The sequence below is a fragment of the Panulirus ornatus genome, chromosome 13 (assembly GCF_036320965.1).
Source record: "Panulirus ornatus isolate Po-2019 chromosome 13, ASM3632096v1, whole genome shotgun sequence".
Classification (NCBI taxonomy): Eukaryota; Metazoa; Arthropoda; class Malacostraca; order Decapoda; family Palinuridae; genus Panulirus; species Panulirus ornatus.
In genome coordinates this window covers 53386085-53408207 of record NC_092236.1, presented here as the reverse complement: position 1 = coordinate 53408207, position 22123 = coordinate 53386085, and the positions used below count along the sequence as shown (strand labels likewise).

General features: G+C 38.7%; 1 protein-coding gene across 7 annotated transcripts in view; it reads right to left on the bottom strand.

The window, feature by feature from the left end:
- Window positions 1–22123, bottom strand: part of LOC139752900 (uncharacterized) — a 172176-nt gene that overhangs the window by 107697 nt on the left and 42356 nt on the right. For all 7 annotated transcript variants that reach the window (XM_071668939.1, XM_071668944.1, XM_071668937.1 and 4 more), the window contains exons 13-14: window positions 11720–11810; window positions 5568–5723 (exon numbers count right to left, since the gene is read on the bottom strand). In XM_071668939.1, coding sequence (XP_071525040.1) covers window positions 5568–5723; window positions 11720–11810 — 247 coding nt within the window. The remainder of the gene's footprint in view (window positions 1–5567; window positions 5724–11719; window positions 11811–22123) is intronic.

The window sequence follows — 22123 nt, the reverse complement described above, 5'->3', positions numbered from 1 at the left end:
AGACCGGGTTATAGCGATGGGTGATTTGAATGCAAAGGTGAGTAATGTGGCAGTTGAGGGAATAATTGGTATACATGGAGTTTTCAGTGTTGTAAATGGAAATGGTGAAGAGCTTGTAGATTTATGTGCTGAAAAAGGACTGATGATTGGGAATACCTGGTTTAAAAAGCGAGATATACATAAGTATACGTATGTAAGTAGGAGAGATGGCCAGAGAGCGTTATTGGATTACGTGTTAATTGATAGATGCACGAAAGAGAGACTTTTGGACGTTAATGTGATGAGAGGTGCAACTGGAGGGATGTCTGATCATTATCTTGTGGAGGTGAAGGTGAAGATTTGTGGGGGTTTTCAGAAAAGAAGAGAGAATGATGGGGTGAAGAGAGTGGTGAGAGTAAGTGAGCTTGGAAAGGATACTTGTGTGAGGAAGTACCAGGAGAGACTGGGTACAGAATGGAAAAAGGTGAGAACAAAGGAGGTAAGGGGAGTGGGGGAGGAATGGGATGTATTTAGGGAAGCAGTGATGGCTTGCGCAAAAGTTGCTTGTGGCACGAGAAGCATGGGAGGTGGGTTGATTAGAAAAGGTAGTGAGTGGTGGGATGAAGAAGTAAGATTATTAGTGAAAGAGAAGAGAGAGGCATTTGGACGATTTTTGCAGGGAAAAAATGCAAATGAGTGGGAGAGGTATAAAAGAAAGAGGCAGGAGGTCAAGAGAAAGGTGCAAGAGGTGAAAAAGTGGGCAAATGAGAGTTGGGGTGAGAGATTATCATTAAATTTTAGGGAGAATAAAAAGATGTTTTGGAAGGAGGTAAATAAAGTGCGTAAGTCAAGGGAGCAAATGGGAACTTCAGTGAAGGGGGCTAATGGGGAGGTGATAACAAGTAGTGGTGATGTGAGAAGGAGATGGAGTGAGTATTTTGAAGGTTTGTTGAATGTGTTTGATGATAGAGTGGCAGATATAGGGTGTTTTGGTCGAGGTGGTGTGCAAAGTGAGAGGGTTAGGGAAAATGATTTGGTAAATAGAGAAGAAGTAGTAAAAGCTTTACGGAAGATGAAAGCCGGCAAGGCAGCAGGTTTGGATGGTATTGCAGTGGAATTTATAAAAAAAGGGGGTGACTGTATTGTTGACTGGTTGGTAAGGTTATTTAATGTATGTATGATTCATGGTGAGGTGCCTGAGGATTGGAGGAATGCTTGCATAGTGCCACTGTACAAAGGCAAAGGGGATAAGAGTGAGTGCTCAAATTACAGAGGTATAAGTTTGTTGAGTATTCCTGGTAAAATGGGAGGGTATTGATTGAGAGTGTGAAGGCATGTACAGAGCATCAGACTGGGGAAGAGCAGTGTGGTTTCAGAAGTGGTAGAGGATGTGTGGATCAGGTGTTTGCTTTGAAGAATGTATGTGAGAAATACTTAGAAAAACAAATGGATTTGTATGTAGCATTTATGGATCTGGAGAAGGCATATGATAAGAGTTGATAGAGATGCTCTTTGGAAGGTACTAAGAATATATGGTGTGGGAGAAAAGTTGTTAGAAGCAGTGAAAAGTTTTTATCGAGGATGTAAGGCATGTGTACGTGTAGGAAGAGAGGAAAGTGATTGGTTCTCAGTGAATGTAGGTTTGCGGCAGGGGTGTGTGATGTCTCCATGGTTGTTTAATTTGTTTATGGATGGGGTTGTTAGGGAGGTGAATGCAAGAGTTTTGGAAAGAGGGGCAAGTATGCAGTCTGTTGTGGATGAGAGAGCTTGGGAAGTGAGTCAGTTGTTGTTCGCTGATGATACAGCGCTGGTGGCTGATTCATGTAAGAAACTGCAGAAGCTGGTGACTGAGTTTGGTAAAGTGTGTGAAAGAAGAAAGTTAAGAGTAAATGTGAATAAGAGCAAGGTTATTAGGTACAGTAGGGTTGAGGGTCAAGTCAATTGGGAGGTAAGTTTGAATGGAGAAAAACTGGAGGAAGTAAAGTGTTTTAGATATCTGGGAGTGGATCTGGCAGCGGATGGAACCATGGAAGCAGAAGTGAATCATAGGGTGGGGGAGGGGGCGAAGAATGTTTGGAAGTCGAGAACATTATCTCGGAAAGCAAAAATGGGTATGTTTGAAGGAATAGTGGTTCCAACAATGTTGTATGGTTGCGAGGCGTGGGCTATGGATAGAGTTGTGTGCAGGAGGGTGGATGTGCTGGAAATGAGATGTTTGAGGACAATATGTGGTGTGAGGTGGTTTGATCGAGTAAGTAATGTAAGGGTAAGAGAGATGTGTGGAAATAAAAAGAGTGTGGTTGAGAAAGCAGAAGAGCGTGTTTTGAAATGGTTTGGTCACATGGAGAGAAAGAATGAGCGAGGAAAGATTGACCAAGAGGATATATGTGTCGGAGGTGGAGGGAACGAGAAGTGGGAGACCAAATTGGAGATGGAAAGATGTGAAAAAGATTTTGAGTGATAGGGGCCTGAACATGCAGGAGGGTGAAAGGTGTGCAAGGAATAGAGTGAATTGGAACGATGTGGTATACCGGGGTCGATGTGCTGTCAATGGATTGAACCAGGGCATGTGAAGCGTCTGGGGTGAACCATGGAAAGCTGCATAGGTATGTATATTTGCGTGTGTGGACGTATGTATATACATGTGTATGGGGGTGGGTTGGGCCATTTCTTTCGTCTGTTTCCTTGCGCTACCTCGCAAACGCAGGAGACAGCGACAAAGCAAAAAAAAAAAAAATATATATATATACACATATCATCACAAAAGTTGTATATCAGTTAGTCCCACTTTCTCCAAATGTAAAACACCAACTAATGAAAATACAGTAAACCCTAGATTCAACACACTCCAATTCTGACCGGGAAAATAATAACACATTAATTAATATTAATCTATAAACATGTATATGAGTGGATGGATCATTCTTCGTCTGTTTCCTGGTGCTACCTCACTGACGCGGGAAACAGTGATTAGGTATAATAATAATATCTCAAAAAATGAAAAAATCTCAAATGCTGCACCATGCACATTTCGTATCACACTCATTTCTGGTCATGGGGGGGTATAATTGGACTGTTTTGGTCTCAGTCTGCCTCAAGCTACTGTGTGGTCAGGTTGCATACAAAGAATTGTGACTTTATCAATTAAATAATTTAGAAATTCTTATAATTCAAAATGGCATCAAGAGATAGAGCAGTTAAAAGAAAGCAAGTGACCTGAATATTGTATTACTGTATATTGTTAAAAAACGGCCCATAGGTTACATTTTCGATTTAACGGACAACTCTCCCCCTGATTAGTCTGTTAAATCAAGGGTCAACTATATACTTAGTTTTAAAATATAGAAGTAATTACTTTAGTATTAATAAATATATTTTGGTAATAGAACATTATAAGTATCATTATGTAATATGACACTGACTTTGTGAAATATATAGTACAATAAAGATATTTTTAAAAGAAAAGAGTAATGCTATCAAGAAAAAATGTGTACGACAAATAGTATATAAAATGTGAATACATGCTTTAATAGCAACATAAAAATGTGTACTGTACTTAGATATACATTTATCTATTTATTGATAATCAAACCTAAACCTCTTCCTAAGAAAGAGTCTTGGTATTATCCTGGACATCTTTCCACAGGCTCCTGCCAACCAACACTGTGCACTTCTAATAGCAGGGTAATGATGACTCCTATGGAGTGAAAAGTTCTTTGACAAGACCGAACTCTGAATGATATAGCATTGCCACAGCTGGTGTAACCTCATGCAAGCAGAGTCCAGTAAAACAAGGACCTTTTGAAAGGCTCCTGCAGCCTAAGGTAATGCTACTTCCAGTAGCAGGGAAATGGAGACTGCTTTGGAGTGAGAAGTTCTTTCAAGTGACAGTACTTCCAAGTATCCACATGACTTTTCATACTAAATGTAACTTTTAGCAAGAGAAATCCGGTGACATTTAGGTATATCTTCCTGCCACAGGAGTTCCTTCTATCCATATGAGGCTCCTGCAGCACTCAAAAAGCTGGCCAAGTCCACTGGTCAAGAACACAGGTGATAAGACTGTTGTGATGTGTGTGCATCCATGTGCAGATGGTGCAGGGCAACTGAGTAGCAAGTGCTTGTTTTCATCTATATAGTAGTTGCACTGTGGGCATGAAGGGTCTTAGGGTAAGCTGCAATGGCTTTTGTAGTGTTGTAGTGGTGGGCAATGTCCACTGTGGCTCATGCCTGTCTAGGAGTGTAGTTTTTTATTTCCATGTGGAGTTTGGTGATTAGTTATGGAGTGGTTTGGGTGGAGGGGATCTAGAGCTGTTGCACAGAAATGAGTGCCATGCAGGTTGAGGAAAGACTGTATTGGGAGGATCTTTGTTTCATTGCACAGATCTGCCTGAAACTATTTCTATATAAAAAAAAACTTGCCCACCCACCTCAATGTGATCCATTCATAACCCAACCAACAAATTGGAGAGGGCAACAGAGCCCCTTTAATGGATTTTCTTTACTTCTGGAAAATATACTTACACTCTAAAAGAACAAAAATATCTTTTTTTTTTTCTAATTTCTTTGCACAAAAGAATGTGTCCCATTGGATCACTTATGCAATTTATGGGTTACTGACTTTTGTATTGGCAAAGGCAGCATCAATTCTGCTTCCTCATTTGGAAAGCTGCTGACACAAAACATTAAATACCTTAAGGATATGATCTGCAACACCAAGTAAGGCTATCTACAACTCCCGGCCATTTTGCCTTAGAGACAATTATTTGTTAAATTCATGCTAATATACATGAACCACATAAAGAGTTAAATTGATCCAATTTTCATAAGAGGGGCCCTGAAGCTGCTAAGAAGAAACCATCTCATCACTTGAGAGGGAAGAAAAATCCTGCTGCTTTTGCAGCTTATTCTATACACAACTCAGGCAATCTTCTGGGTATATCTTAGGTGATTTAAAAAAAGCAGTGCACTCCAGTCTTCATGACTGCATTACCTCATAAGTTCTTACAGTCAACTTTCTTATGTAATTTTCATCAATACCATGTGCCAGCACATTTCACCTTCCACTGTGGAAATGATTCTTTGTAAAAGACATTGCTAGGCTTCAAGTTCAGTTTTGGTAAAAAAAATTCTTTAATTGTGAATGGGTGGTCTGAGTATGGACATGGATAATAAGTTAAAGTAGTTGGGCTCTGCCACATATGGGTCCAACTGCTCTGACAAGCATTAATGGAGAGCTTGCACCCTGCACACACTTCTGAATACAAAAATAAGAAATAAAAAAATGACCTTTTATGAAGTCAGAAAATGTGTCGCACACCACAGAGTAGGACTGGTATATCAACAGACCAAATATGACCAATAAGCTGATCTATATATTTTTTCTACCATAAAAAATGAGATCTGGTACGTTTATGAGTGATCTTCACAGGATATGGGAAGCATAAAGTCATTACTGTAATCTCCCTAAATAACATGGCATGATCAACATTAAATCCTTCAAAGCTGGTAATTCAAGAAACATACATTATATGCTTGATGCTTACTTACACGTCTTTCATATCATCCTTATCAACCAAGTCACTCACCAAAGAAGGTGGCTGAGGAGCAGTGGAACAATATGCCCCACCTCTTTGACTATTTGGCACCGAGTTGGGTATAGCATTTGAAGGTGGTGGAAGATTGGATTGATACGTATTGGGTCTGACTACCCAGACTCCGTCCATTTCTACATTTGCTCCACTCTGCAAATTCAAAGATACCATGAATTTATCTGGTCTCCAAAAAAGGGTCTTGTCTAAATAATAAGATATTCCAGAAAATCTTTTAAAGTTGATCAGCATTGCTTGGTCAGGGAAATATCTCACAATTTTACACACCAAATTGACAAAATTCAATAAATTACTATGTGAATATTCACTTATCAAATAATTCATATTGCGATATTTGAATCACTAAACAATTCACACTGCAATATCTTCATCTTTTGTTCTATAAATAAATGCTAATGAATGCTAATGAATAAAAGCAGACAGTATGAATTATGTACACGTGTATATATGTATACGTCTGTGTGTGTATATATACATGTATACGTTGAGATGTATAGGTATGTATATTTGCGTGTGTGGACGTGTATGCATATACAAGTGTATGTGGGTGGGTTGGGCCATTCTTTCATCAGTTTCCTTGCACTACCTCGCTAACGCAGGAGACAGCGACAAAGTAAAATAAATTAATAAATAAATAAAAATACTATATTCAAATTATTTACATATCAATTCTAAGTATCAAAACTATAACAGAGTAACATACTAATTACCCACTCAGAGTAACACACTAATGACTCACTCATGATTAAATCTCATTTTTGAACCAGCTACTAGAAAATAATTTCAATAATATATTGATAAGAGGGAGAGAGTACTTCAAAATTATGTATGATGTCATTGACATGTACCATGAAAGCTGGCAGGTTACCATACCACCAAATGGACATGTAAACAAAATGTCTGAGGATCACATGTGGTGTGACATGGATTCTGTAGGGATCGAATGTGCGTACCTACAACAAGGCTGCCATTATGGTAAGGCTAGCAGGAAGCAATCACCATACCACTTGCTTGTTAAACAACTGTTTCTCCTGACTGCCAACTCAGTACTCAACCAAGTGCATAATGTATAAACCATACTATTTATTCTGTAAAAATCCCTGAATATCTGCCACCCTGCCTATCTAGATGTACCTCATCCATGTGTTTATTCAGTGTGTGGAAATATACAGCCCTTCTTGACATCAAGCTCTTTCCTTTTAGTTACTACAAAACAATCATGTCCTCCCAGTCATATTTTCACCTGGTGCATTTCTAATATATTTCTGAGCATAATGCTTGTGAGTGGAGAAAGTTGAGAATAATGTGTATAAAAGTAAGGTTATCAGGTTCAGCAGGGTTGAGGGGCAAGTTAGCCGAAATGTAAGTTTGAGCAAAGAAAAACTGGAGGAAGTGAACTGTTTTACATATCCGGGAGTGGACCTGGCAGCAAATGGAACCATGGAAGTGGAAGTGAGTCATATATGGTTGGGGGAGGGGGGAAAAGGTTCTGGGAGTGATGAAGAATGTGTGGAGATAGAACATTCTTGGGAGGGGAAGGGGCAAAAATGAGAACGTTTGAAGGAATAGAAGTCCCAACCATATCATATGGATGCAAAGCATGGGCGATAGAAAGAGTTGTACGAGGAGGGTAGATGTGTTAGAAATGAAATTTCTGAGGACAATATGCGGTTTGATCAGGTAAGTAATGAAAGGGTAAGGGATGTGTGGTAATAAAAAGTGTGGTTGAGAGGACAGAGGAGAGTTTGGACATATGGCTAGCATAAAATGAAGTGTGGCAAAGGTAGTGAAGCAGATGGGATTGCAGTTGACTAAAGAATGGGGATGGCTGTGTTATTTACTAGTCAGTTAAGATTTGTGTAGATATAATAACCGTAAACAGAGAAGAGGTAGTAAAAGCTTTCTGGAAGATGAAAGCCGGCAAGGCAGCAGGTTTGGATGGTATTGCAGTGGAATCTATTAAAAAAGGGGGTGACTGTATTGTTGACTGGTTAGGAAGATTATTTAATGAATGTATGATTCATGGTGAGGTGCCTGAGGATTGGCGGAATGCTTGCATAGTGCCATTGTACAAAGGCAAAGGGGATAAGAGTGAGTGCTCAAATTACAGAGGTATAAGTTTGTTGAGTATTCATGGTAAATCATATGGGAGGGTATTGATTGAGAGGGTGAAGGCATGTACAGAGCATCAGATTGGGGAAGAGTAGTGTGGTTTCATAAGTGGTAGAGGATGTGTGGATCAGGTGTTTGCTTTGAAGAATGTATGTGAGAAATACTTAGAAAAGCAAATGGACTTGTATGTAGCATTTATGGATCTGGATAAGGCATGTGATAGAGTTGATACAGATGCTCAGTGGAAGGTATTAAAAACATATGGTGTGGGAGGTAAGTTGTTAGAAGCAGTGAAAAGTTTTTATCAAGGATGTAAGGCATGTGTACGTGTAGGAAGAAAGGAAAGTGATTGGTTCTCAGTGAATGCTGGTTTGCGGCAGGGGTGCGTGATGTCTCCATGGTTGTTTAATTTGTTTATGGATGGGGTTGTTAGGGAGGTAAATGCAAGAGTTTTGGAAAGAGGGGCAAGTATGCAGTCTGTTGTGGATGAGAGAGCTTGGGAAGTGAGTCAGTTGTTGTTCGCTGATGATACAGCGCTGGTGGCTGATTCATGCGAGAAACTACAGAAACTGGTGACTGAGTTTGGTAAAGTGTGTGAAAGAAGAAAGCTGAGAGTAAATGTGAATATGAGCAAGGTTATTAGGTACAGCAGGGCTGGGGGACAAGTCAACTGGGAGGTACGTTTGAATGGAGAAAAACTGGAGGAAGTGAAGTGTTTTAGATATCTGGGAGTGGATTTGGCAGCGGATGGAACCATGGAAGCGGAAGTGAATCATAGGGTGGGGGAGGGGGCAAAAGTTCTGGGAGCGTTGAAAAATGTGTGGAAGTCGAGAACATTATCTTGGAAAGCAAAAATGGGTATGTTTGAAGGCATATTGGTTCCAACAACATCCATAGCTTGGGCTATGAATAGAGTTGTGCGAAGGAGGGTGGATGTGCTGGAAATGAGATGTTTGAGGACAATATGTGGTGTGAGGTGGTTTGATCGAGTAAGTAATGATAGGGTAAGAGAGATGTGTGGTAATGAGTGTGGTTGAGAGAGCAGAAAAGGGTGTGTTAAAATGGTTTGGTCACATGGAGAAAATGACTGAGGAAAGATTGACAAAGAGGATATATGTGTCAGAGGTGGAGGGAATGAGAAGAAGTGGGAGACCAAATTGGAGGTGGAACGATGGAATGAAAAAGATTTTGAGTGATCGGGGCCTGAACATGCAGGAGGGTGAAAGGCGTGCAAGGAATAGAGTGAACTGGAACGATGTGGTATACCGGGGTCGACGTGCTGTCAATGGATTGAACCAGGGCATGTGAAGCGTCTGGGGTAAACCATGGAAAGTTTTGTGGGGCCTAGATGTGGAAAGGGAGCTGTGGTTTCGGTGCATTATACATGACAGCTAGAGACTGAGTGTGAACGAATGTGGCCTTTGTTGTCTTTTCCAATCGCTACCTCGCGCACATGCAGGGGAAGGAGGTTTTCATTTTATGTGTGGCAAGGTGGCGATGGGAATGAATAAGGGCAGACAGTATGAATTATGTACATGTGTATATTGTATATGTCTGTGTGTGTATACATATGTATACGTTGAGATATATAGCTATGTATATGCGCGTGTGTGGACGTGCATGTACATACATGTGTATGTGGGTGGGTTGGGCCATTCTTTCGTCTGTTTCCTTGCGCTACCTCGCTAACGCGGGAGACAGAGCAAAGTATTATAATAATAAAATATATAATAACCGTGAATAACCGTCTACCAACTTTACGGCTAAAGTAGGTGAATTTTCATGGTTACATCTCATGGGAGGAGAGCAAAACAGCAATTTAACTCAAGATGTGCAAGTGCTCTCCTACATATTGTTAAAGAGTTGACCCCAAAGGTAAGAAAAGGTGTACTATGCATAAAATTGTGTGATCAATTATGCCTGCTTGTTGAGTAACTTTAAAATATCCTGACTAAAATATATTTGACCACTGCACTGCGTTTACTGCTTATGATATCATGGGAAACTTTTCTGTGTCTATTTTAAGTTTAAGGAACCAAAAAAAATATTACATGATCCTTAAACATACTTGACTGCAAAACATTAAATGACCCTCAACATTCTCTGTCTATCTATATCTCTGATGCATCTCCCAATTGGAACTCACTCAAGGGGGTAGCCACGGCAATAGTTCCCATAACAAGTGAACTCCAGTGCCACTTCTTAGCCATTAGCACCACATCCTTAACAGGCCACTGGCAGAGGGACCCTTTAGTGCAGTGTTTGCACAGGCCCCTACTTAATCTTCCTACTGACTACTACTATTAAATGCTATCTATTCTTTTTTCTACTTAATGCGCCTACCTACCGTTTTATCTACTACTCCTACCATTTTGCCAAAAGCAGGAAAATCTAAAGTTAGAAAGAAGGAGCTGTGAGTGTTTAGTCAAAATTTATGTATGACAAGGAAAGATTGTATGTCAGTGAGCAGAATGCCAGTAGTCCACATGTGGGTTAGGCAGAGAGAAAGACAGCTACCTGGGTCAGGGGAGTGTAACGTGACAACCACTGAAGTGCTGACTCACTAAGCAGCTGTCACTAACCCTCCTGATTCCTGGTGTGTACTCAAATACCCATAGCTGGGTCTACCTGCATGTGCATATTATAGCTACGCATCCCTGGCCATACTCAAGTTCATTGGGGCTCCCTCCTTGCACTTCACAAAAACAATAAATATCTATAGCAGCTATCAACACTCTTACTGTGTAATGGTAATGTTGGTATAGAATTACTAATTGATGTACTTCACATCATACAGCAATAATTCAAGTGAAAAAAAAATCAAAATTATTGTTGTCATTTAAATGCTAACAGAAGGATGCATTTCCATAAACTCACTTTGTAATGGGGATCAGTATAAGACTTACAATCTGGTTTATAAGATATTTCTGGGAATCATTAATGGACACATGGACTTAACAAAATAAGACCAAACACATCACAATCACAAAATCATCATAAACATTTATGTATTTATTCATTACTTATTATACTTTGTCGCTGTCTCCCACGTTAGCGAGAAAGCACAAGGAAACAGACGAAAGAATGGTCCAACCCATCCACATACACATGTACATGCATACACGTCCGTGTGTCCACACACGCACATATACACCTGGACGAAACTTTCATGTACTTCCGGTAATACTCATCCCAGGAAACTGCGAAATGCTGATACTAAATTTACTATTCTAGAGGACAGAGTATGATAGAGCAATCACTTTATGAACAAATGCAAGAATTTTTTTTAAGACCAAAAGTAGTATCAGTCATCTACAGCTACTACAGACATATACATGTGATGGACTAATGTACCTTGTTCACCTCAGGAATATTGTGAGTCCTCATTCCCTCATGTGCAACAGTGTTAAAGATAATAAATATGTACATAAAAAACTTAAATAATCTAAAGCATTACAGAGCACACAAAGTTAGGTGCTGAGTAACTTGCTTAATAGTGGCTATGGATGACTCACTGAAATACCAATCAACAAAAGATTTAACAATCTATCTATATCTCTGATGCCTATTCCCTTTGGAAACTCCCTCACGAGGATGGCCACAGAAAGTCTCCACACCTGGTGAACTCCAGTGCTGCTTCTTAGGCTTTGGTACCTCACCCTTAACAGGCTACTGGTAAAGGGGTAACCCTAATGCAGAGTTTCCAGAAGCTCCTGCCTACTACTTCTACTTAATGTTCCTGTCTTATCTTCCAACCGACTACATATACTAATGCTTCAGCCAAATGTTCCTACCTAATACTTCTACCAAACGTTTTTAACTAATACTAGTGCCTAATGTTCCTACCTACAAAAGGAGAAAAACATGCACAATCTTAAAATGTTACAAGATGGTAACAGAAATGAAGTATGCAATGAAAATCTCATATATGAAGTTTATAGTACTAACTGGCACACATATAAAAGTTTTTGATTTCATGACTATGTATAAAAAAGTACAAACATAATATATCTTACAGGTAATGATGGGAATCCTTCTCTCGCAGGACTGTGGGCATTTCTGTAAGTACTATTATTGCTCCGACTCATTCCTCGATTTGAATAGTTTCTGAAATGGACAGTACACCATAAATAGCACCAACCTTCAGATTAAACTAGGCTGCTGCTCACAATAAAATACAGGAGTGAATGTGAATCAGACGAAAATATTTTTTTTACTTATCTATTTCTTTATCTATTATACATAATCGCTGTTTCCTGTGTCAGTGAGGGTGTGCCAGGAAACAGATGAAGATTGGCCCATCCACTTATATACATGTATATATACATAAACGCCCACATACACACATATACATACATATACATATCAACATACACACACACACACATATATATATATATACTTATTTATATTTATTTTGCTTTGTCGCTGTCTCCCGCGTTTGCGAGGTAGCGCAAGGAAACAGATGAAAGAAATAGCCCAACCCACCCCCCATACACATGTATATACATACACGTCCACACATACAAATATACATACCTATACATCTCAATGTACACATATATATACACACACAGACATATACATATATACACATGTACATAATTCATACTGTCTGCCTTTATTTATTCCCATCGCCACCTCGCCACACATGGAATAACATCCCCCTCCCCCCTCATGTGTGCGAGGTAGCGATTGGAAAAGACAACAAAGGCCACATTCGTTCACACTCAGTCTCTAGCTGTCATGTAATAATGCACCGACAACACAGCTCCCTTTCCACATCCAGGCCCCACAGAACTTTCCATGGTTTACCCCAGACGCTTCACATGCCCTGGTTCAATCCATTGACAGCACGTCGACCCCAGTATACCACATCGTTCCAATTCACTCTATTCCTTGCACGCCTTTCACCCTCCTGCATGTTCAGGCCCCGATCACTCAGAATCTTTTTCACTCCATCTTTCCACCTCCAATTTGGTCTCCCACTTCTCCTCGTTCCCTCCACCTCTGACGCATATATCCTCTTGGTCAATCTCCCCTCACTCATTCTCTCCACGTGACCAAACCATTTCAAAACACCCTCTTCTGCTCTCTCAACCACACTCTTTTTATCGCCGCACATCACTCTTACCCTATTATTACTTACTCGATCAAACCACCTCACACCACATATTGTCCTCAAACATCTCATTTCCAGCACATCCATCCTCCTGCACACAACTCTATCCATAGCCTACGCCTCGCAGCCATACAACACTGTTGGAACCACTATTCCTTCAAATATACCCATTTTTTGCTTTCCTAGATAAAGTTTTCGACTTCCACACCTTCTTCAATGTCCCCAGAATTTTTGCCCCCTCCCCCACCTTATGACTCACTTCCGCTTCCATGGTTTCATCCGCTGCCAGATCCACTCCCAGATATCTAAAACACTTCACTTCCTCCAGTTTTTCTCCATTCAAACTTACCTCCCAGTTGACTTGACCCTCAACCCTATTGTACCTAATAACCTTGCTCTTATTCACACTTACTCTCAACTTTCTTCTTTCACACACTTTACCAAACTCAGTCACCAGCTTCTGCAGTTTCTCGCATGAATCAGCCACCAGCGCTGTATCATCAGCGAACAACAACTGACTCACTTCCCAAGCTCTCTCATCCACAACAGACTGCATACTTGCCCCTCTTTCCAAAACTCTTGCATTTACCTCCCTAACAACCCCATCCATAAACAAATTAAACAACCATGGAGACATCACACACCCCTGCCGCAAACCTACATTCACTGAGAACCAATCACTTTCCTCTCTTTCTACACGTACACATGCCTTACATCCTCGATAGAAACTTTTCACTGCTTCTAACAACTTGCCTCCCACACCATATATTCTTAATACCTTCCAAAGAGCATCTCTGTCAACTCTATCATATGCCTTCTCCAGATCCATAAATGCTACATACAAATCCATTTGCTTTTCTAAGTATTTCTCACATACATTCTTCAAAGCAAACACCTGATCCACACATCCTCTACCACTTCTGAAGCCACACTGCTCTTCCCTAATCTGATGCTCTGCATATGCCTTCACCCTCTCAATCAATACCCTCCCAAATAATTTACCAGGAATACTCAACAAACTTATACCTCTGTAATTTGAGCACTCACCTCTGTCCCCTTTGCCTTTGTACAATGGCACTATGCAAGCATTCCGCCAATCCTCAGGCACCTCACCATGAATCATACATACATTAAATAACCTTACCAACCAGTCAACAATACAGTCACCCCCTTTTTTAATAAATTCCACTGCAATACCATCCAAACCTGCTGCCTTGCCGGCTTTCATCTTCCGCAAAGCTTTTATTACCTCTTCTCTGTTTACCAAATCATTTTCCCTAACCCTCTCACTTTGCACACCACCTCGACCAAAACACCCTATATCTGCCACTCTATCATCAAACACATTCAACAAACCTTCAAAATACTCACTCCATCTCCTCACATCATCACTACTTGTTATCACCTCACCATTAGCCTCCTTCACTGAAGTTCCCATTTGTTCCCTTGACTTACGCACTTTATTTACCTCCTTCCAAAACATCTTTTTATTCTCCCTAAAATTTAATGATAATCTCTCACCCCAACTCTCATTTGCCCTCTTTTTCACCTCTTGCACCTTTCTCTTGACCTCCTGCCTCTTTCTTTTATACATCTCCCACTCATTTGCATTATTTCCCTGCAAAAATCGTCCAAATGCCTCTCTCTTCTCTTTCACTAATAATCTTACTTCTTCATCCCACCACTCACTACCCTTTCTAATCTGCCCACCTCCCACACTTTTCATGCCACAAGCATCTTTTGCACAAGCCATCACTGATTCCCTAAATACATCCCATTCCTCCCCCATTCCCCTTACCTCCTTTCTTCTCACCTTTTTCCATTCTGTACTCAGTCTTTCCTGGTACTTCCTCACACAAGTCTCCTTCCCAAGCTCACTTACTCTCACCACTCTCTTCACCCCAACATTCTCTCTTCTTTTCTGAAAACCTCTACAAATCTTCACCTTCGCCTCCACAAGATAATGATCAGACATCCCTCCAGTTGCACCTCTCAGCACATTAACATCCAAAAGTCTGTCTTTCACGCGCCTATCAATTAAAACGTAAACCAACAACGCTCTCTGGCCATCTCTCCTACTTACATACGTATACTTATGTATATCTCGCTTTTTAAACCAGGTATTCCCAATCACCAGTCCTTTTTCAGCACATAAATCTACAAGCTCTTCACCATTTCCATTTACAACACTAAACATCCCATGTATACCAATTATTCCCTCAGCTGCCACTTTAAACTCCACCTTTGATTCCAAATCACCCATCTATAGACTATAAACCGGTCTCGTGCATCAAAACTAATGACAACACTCATTCTGCCAGCTCCCAAAACATTGCCTCTCATGTTTTCTTCTCATGTCCAGGGCATATACATTAATAATCACCCATCTCTCCCAAAACTTACAGTTTTACCCATATCAATCTAATATTACTTTCTTACACTCATCACATACTCCCACCACTCCTTTTTCAAATAAGCTACCCTTCCCTGCTCTTGTCCTCCACTAACCCCCCTTTTACTCCCAAAATTCCCAAAACCACTTTCCCCTTTACCTTTGAGTTTCATTTCACTCAAGCAAACAATTCATGTTTCCTCCTCAAAATCCCACCATCCTTTTTTTTCATCGTTAAATCCAACACATTTGACACTCCAATATATCTTTTTGGGTCACAGGGAAAGAAAAATATTGAGAAAGATTGCCCACGGAATATATTGCAAGGATGGAACGAGAAATGAGACCAAATGGAGGGAAAGATGGAGTGAAAGTTTCTATGATCGTGGTCCCGTTGCAGGAGAGGAAAAGACGAAAGAAATGAAAAACAAAGTAGATACAAAATGTCCCCCGATCATCTTAATTCAAAACAATATGAAGCCACTGTAACTATACACATTCATAGCTATGTCCTTTATGTTCCATCACTTCACCACACATAGAAAACGATGCGAACAATCCCGCCTTTGTTGCTTCAGGCCCGGCAAAACCATAAGGCCCATGGTTTATTCATGTGTCATGTAATGCAATGAACCAAACACCATATGATATACAATTCATATATAATATAATGTTTGTATATATTATATATATATTTTATCCCATAATTATAGGTATTATATTTGCATGCACACGGTATAAAACTTTGCTAGTGGGTTTGCCTATTGCCAAATGCCCATTTCCTTATAAATTTTTCATATTATTTTGCTATGTGTATCACCACCATAGCTCCTTACCCAAGGATAGCCAAAAGAATGCCAAAACCCACCCCTATACAAAGCAACATACATACATAGTTTTATTCCCCACACTTGCCTGTTCCTTTCCTTCACACAAGTCGTGCAGGTAAACGCATCAATACCCCTGCTTCAGTAGATCCAGAAAACAAGCATCTCTACCCCTGCTTCAGTGAAGCGCCAAAACACAAAAAGCCATCCTTTACCACTCAGTCTAGTTGTCATGTGTAATGCACCAAAACCACAGCTCCCTATCCCATCTAGGCCCCACAGACCTTTCCATGGTATACCCAAGATCTTCCATGCCCTGGTTCATCCTTGACATCACAGAACCCAGTATACCACACTTAAATTTCACTCTTTTCTTGCATGCCTCTCACCCTCCTGTATGTTCAGACCCCAATCCCTCAAAATCTTTTTCACTCCATCCTTACAACCTCCAATTTAGTCTCCCACTTCTTGTTCCCTCCACCTCTGACACATATATCCTTTGGCAATCTTTCCTCACTCATTCTCTCCATATGTCCAAACCATTTCAACACATCCTCTTCTGCTCCCTCAACCACACTTTTTTATTTCCACACATCTCTCTTACCCTTTCATTACTTATTATCATTATCTTAACCTTTTCCCCACATCAGACACCAAAAACAAAAAAAGCATCACAAATACATATATAAAAAACAAACGCACATATAAACGTTATAATATCAACATATACATATTTACTAACATCGTACATAAACAATACACACATACATACACATAAAAAACATACAAATCTTTTTTTTTTGGTTTGTGCTTTCCGCGATAGGATTAAAGCAACAGAAAAGAAATGGCCAACCCACAAAAAATATACATAAAGTCCAACCCCTAAATTTAAACTAATAATTAAAGTACACTATTTACACAACAACATTTTACATTTATAAAATGTACAAATATTCTTTATTTTCCATCCACCCCCCAACAGATTAACAACCCTCCCCTATTTGAAGAACGCCAAAAAACCAAGGCCCATATCTTCACACCAATCTACTCATGTAATAAGAAGATAAAAACATAATATAATATACATTATTTTACATCTTTTCCTAATTTAAATTAAAATAAACATTCAATCATATTTTCCTTATCATTCCTAAAATTTCCTTCCACAAAATCAAAAAACACCCTTCTTAAAGTTCCTGAAAAAAAAAAAAAACAATTTTACAATTAAGGAGGAAACAAAAAATTTAAAAAAAAAAATTAAATAAAAAAAAATTAAAAAAAAAAAAAAAAACTATTTAAAAAAAAAAAAAAAAAAAAAAAAAAAAAAAAACCATAAACAAAATTCCAATTCCAACTTTTTCTGCTCCAAAATATTTAAAAAAAGCCAATGCTCAAAACTTTTAAAAATCAATTTACACCCCAATAGTTTTTCCTTTCCCTCCATAACCAACCCTTTCATCTTCCCCTATCCTCCATTGTAAACCCTTAACAAAATTTTGATTCAAACACCTTATTATAACTATATTTAATCTAGAAAACCCCCAAACCCAAAATTATTAAAAATTTAATTTTACAAAATACCACCCTCTTTAAACCCCTTCTTCATTCAGACAACACATATTGAATACTTGGAAAATATTCAAATTTATAAAAAATAATTAAATTAAAAAAAAAACAGTCATTTATGTATTTAAAGTCTCAAATAATAAAAAGAAAAAAAAATAGCTAAAATAAACCTTTTTAATTGGGTGAATGATGATCTGCTGAGTTTAAACCTTAAAGAAAAATAAATTCAGATTTTTTAAATGAAACATATAAAAACCCCCAAAATTGGGTAAAGTATTTCCATTTAACCAAAAAGTACCTTCCTAAGTTTCCCCCCAAAAACCTTTTTTTTTTTTTTTTTTTTTTTTTTTTTTTTTTTTTTTTTTTTTTTTTTTTTTTTTTTTTTTTTTTTTTTTTTTTTTTTTTTTTTTCCCGCTTTTCCTTGTTTCCCTCCACCCACCAATATTCCTCTTTCAATCTTTCCTCCCATTTCTCCATTGCCAAACCTTTTAACAAACCCTTTGCATCTCAAACCCCACCTTTTTTCCATAACCAATTACCCTTTCATTACTTACTTGATAAAACCACCTCACACCAAATATTCTCCTCAAATATTTCATTTCCAAAACATCCACCCTTCTTGGTACAACCCTATCTGTAGCATTCAGACAACACAGATGTAATGAAATAGGGAAAAAATTTAATTCAAAACATATAAAAACATTATATTATAGTGTAAATAAAAACAAGTCAGTTGTTGTATGTTTAAAAGTACATCAAAATAATGAAAAGATGGAGAAATCTAAAAATACTAAACCAGCATTTTGAATGCTGGGGAAGATGCTTTATCTGCGAAAGGGGGGTTAAAAAATGCTTAACAGCAGAAAAATAAATGTATTCAGATTTGTTAAGATAACAAAATGCTACAAGCAACTTTTCACTTCGAGACTAAAATTGTGTTACCATCTTTGCCCAATCGCTTAAACTATGTACTTTCTTCTCGTAATTGTTCCTTGTATCCAAAAATCCCATTGCTTTCCAAGCATCTTTTGCAATTTGCTTTTACCCTCGTTTCCAGTAACAGTCTAGTGACCAGACATTTCTAATCCAAATTAATTGTCCTTGCTTATATCATTCAATCTATTAAGAAACTTGTCCATATAGCATACTGCATACATTCTTAAAAGGTTAGGAAAATACATTCAGGGGTAATTAAAGTCCTGTTTTTATATCTACATGAAAAAATATATTCAAAATTGGATACTCATGCCAAAAAGATGGGTCTCATTGTCTTGTGGTTAAAATGAAAATGCAACAGATTCATACCCTTTAACTAAAGTTCTATTTCGGCAACCTTCCTGATAACAGGTATGTGAAAAAAGTGAGTATCTGTAGTACTGGCACAAGTAATCAAAGTTAGTCTATCAATCATTACCTTAAAGCCAGATACATTACCCTCTTTCCTTCCAGGAAGAATGCTGTTAAAACAGTACAATTTTGTCATCACTGTACACATCCTCAGAAGTAAGGCTATGCTTATTAATGCTCATACCAAGTCCAAACCACATGTAACTGCAGTGTTATCAGCATGCACCCACTTACCACAAATTTCAAAAGATTTTATGCCACACTGCAGTGACATGACTCCTCAGGCTTCATTTGATTATGAAAAAACTTAACCTTAGCCACAAACACTAACTGATAAACAATTATATTTAAAGCACACCACTTTATAAACTCGTACACTGCTCTGTCAACGAGAAGCAGCTTTGAGGATAAATACAACGCATGTTTAGAATCATCATGTCCATTTAAATAGAAGTAGCATCTCTAATACTAAAACACCCACCTGCTGGTATTTCATGCTTCACATAACTCATTCTTAAAACAAAAGTAGACACAATAGCAGTGTTGACCAACACAACGTATGCTAGGAAACAATAATAATAAAAAAAAAAAAGAGTTAAAATGTGACTCCTTCCTTTCCTTCCAATGTTGGATGGAGGGGTCATGCTGTGACACACTGTACTACATGTGAGCTGATTACAATGAGAGGGATGAATAAGTACATTCCTTCACTGGATATAAGACTGCCGTAGTGGAACGATGCAAAGGATAAAGGTTATAAGAGCATTTTTTTTAAATGGACTGAGGGCATCACAGGTGCACCAAAATACTCAGTCTTGGGACCACTGTTATTCTTGGTACACCTAGTCCTCGATTCAAGAAAGACTGGTATGTGGAAATTCACAGTCATGAAAACCTGAATCTCTAACTTTTTTCTTTTTACACTAGAGGCTCCAGTCATGGATAAAAGTCCACACCTAGGCTGAGACTTAACTGAAATATACAGAGGCTTATGATAAGAAAAAAGAGACAAGGGTAAGTATTTATGGACCTGGAGGAAATGAAAAACCTGTCTTTTAAAAGGTGACTGATCACAGTTATTGGGAAAGACATGAGAGGGTACAGAGTTCCAAAGCTTCACGATGTACATAAAGACACAGTTATCAAAACACCCCATGCTTGAGTTGCCAACAGCCATGCAGCAAACACGTGATGCTGCAGCTTGCCGAGTACTGTGTGGTCTAGCATGGTGGGGAACACAAGCAGCCAGCTTCTGAGAGCATAAACCAAAGTAATACTTATTGAAGAGGGGAAAGTGAACCAACACTGCAGCGTAGGGCAAGCAGGTCAGGTTTTGAAGTTTGCCTGGGAGAGTTTATAAGTCAGATATACAAAAGAAATCTCAAAAGTTACAGAAAATCTAGATTTCTCAGCTACTGTGCTATACTATCCAAACCCCTGTAAGCATAAAATCTGTTAAAGGTAAGAAAGCAAAATCCAAACTTTCATTAGCTCTTGCTCATGCTGAGTCACACTACAAAAGAGGGCAGTGCATACCACTTAGTCAAGGTCAGTACATGTCACTGCAATGTCACAGTTTAATTATGCTTAAAGTATTGTACTGTACTGTTATACAAACAGCACAGTAGCATCATATGTTTAATCTATGTCTAATAAACTTATCAATCTTCCTTACTTCTGAGTGCAAGGATGCTTATGTAGGCAATACCACACTCTTACTTGGGGGTTACTAAGGACTCTAAGCTGTTCTAATGAACCATCCTATACTTAGGTTGCCATCCACAGCCAGCTAATACATTTTACAATTTGTGTGGAATTAAGTTACTGAATAGCTAGCTACATGAGGGCAGTCAAACTCTACTACACTCACTTTGACTGAGGGGTTAAAAGAATGTAAGGAAACAAGTTCAAAACTGATGCGTGTGACAGTAAAAGTAGACTAACAGAGGTGGAAACTGTCAGTGCTTATCCACCTCGCAGCAAGACAAAAGAGGAAGAATGAGTTGCCTTTTAGGAGGAGCTTAGCATGTGCTTTGGCCATTGTGGTACTATTATCAACTACTTTCATCATTAGGCACGCAGTTTTTGTATGATGTCATTTATCATACGGAGTAGTAGATGTGTCCCAAACTTTGGTAACACTGCTTTAGAGCAAAATCAAAATGCGCCTCAAAAGGTACAATGATTCAACTGAGAGAGTCTAGAGAAGGGAAACTACTACAGTACCTCTCAAACATTAAGGAGAAAAGAGTTATGGTTAATGTGATAACACCCTTCAGCTTTCTAAATCAGGTGAAAAATGTCAACATGAGATGCAATGACAAAGTGACCAAATGTCATATTATGAAGCTAAGCAAGAAGTTTGTGAGAAAAGATGTGAAGAAGTACTGTTTTAGAGTAAGGGTGGTGAAGAGGAAAGATGAACTAGAAATTCCAACAGACTACAAATGTTTAAAATGCAACAATACTTGACAGTAAAAAGAGTTCAGGAGACACAGGCCCCACGAACATTAGAAAGAAATATTTGGTAAACACATTAGGTAGAAGTAAACGGTAAGGACATTTGGTAGGAGACTCTTAAAGCACTGCGTCAGAGTTGCCCTCTGCCAGTGGTCTGTTGGAAAGGGGCACTTAAAGGAAAAGAGGTGGCACAGGAGTTTACCAATTATGGAGACTTTTTTGCCATGGCCACCCCCTTTAGGGAATTTCCAAAGGGAATGGGCATAAGATATATAAATAGACATAGACATACAAGGGCCCAACGAGTGCAGAACTCTCCCAGTTCTAATCATAAATATGTAATCACATCAGATGGCATCAATTAACCCACTATTTACCAGAAAAAGGCCATGAAACCATGCTGACTGGTATAGCTTGGCTTCACTGCCCATAAAAATGTGAAATGAGATAAAAAGGACAAAAATTTATGGTAAGAGTCACTTGACAAAGCACATGGATCAAATAATATACACATCTACACACAACAGAAATAAAAGGTGCTAACTTTCTAATCAAAACCCTCTTCATATTGATGGACTAGTTCTGGAACAAGATTTCACCTCTATGCCTATCCATAAACAAAGATACAGATGGGTAATATCACATGCTTCAAGTAAATACAACACATAAATATCTATTTCGTGAATCTGCTGAATAAGCTCTCAAC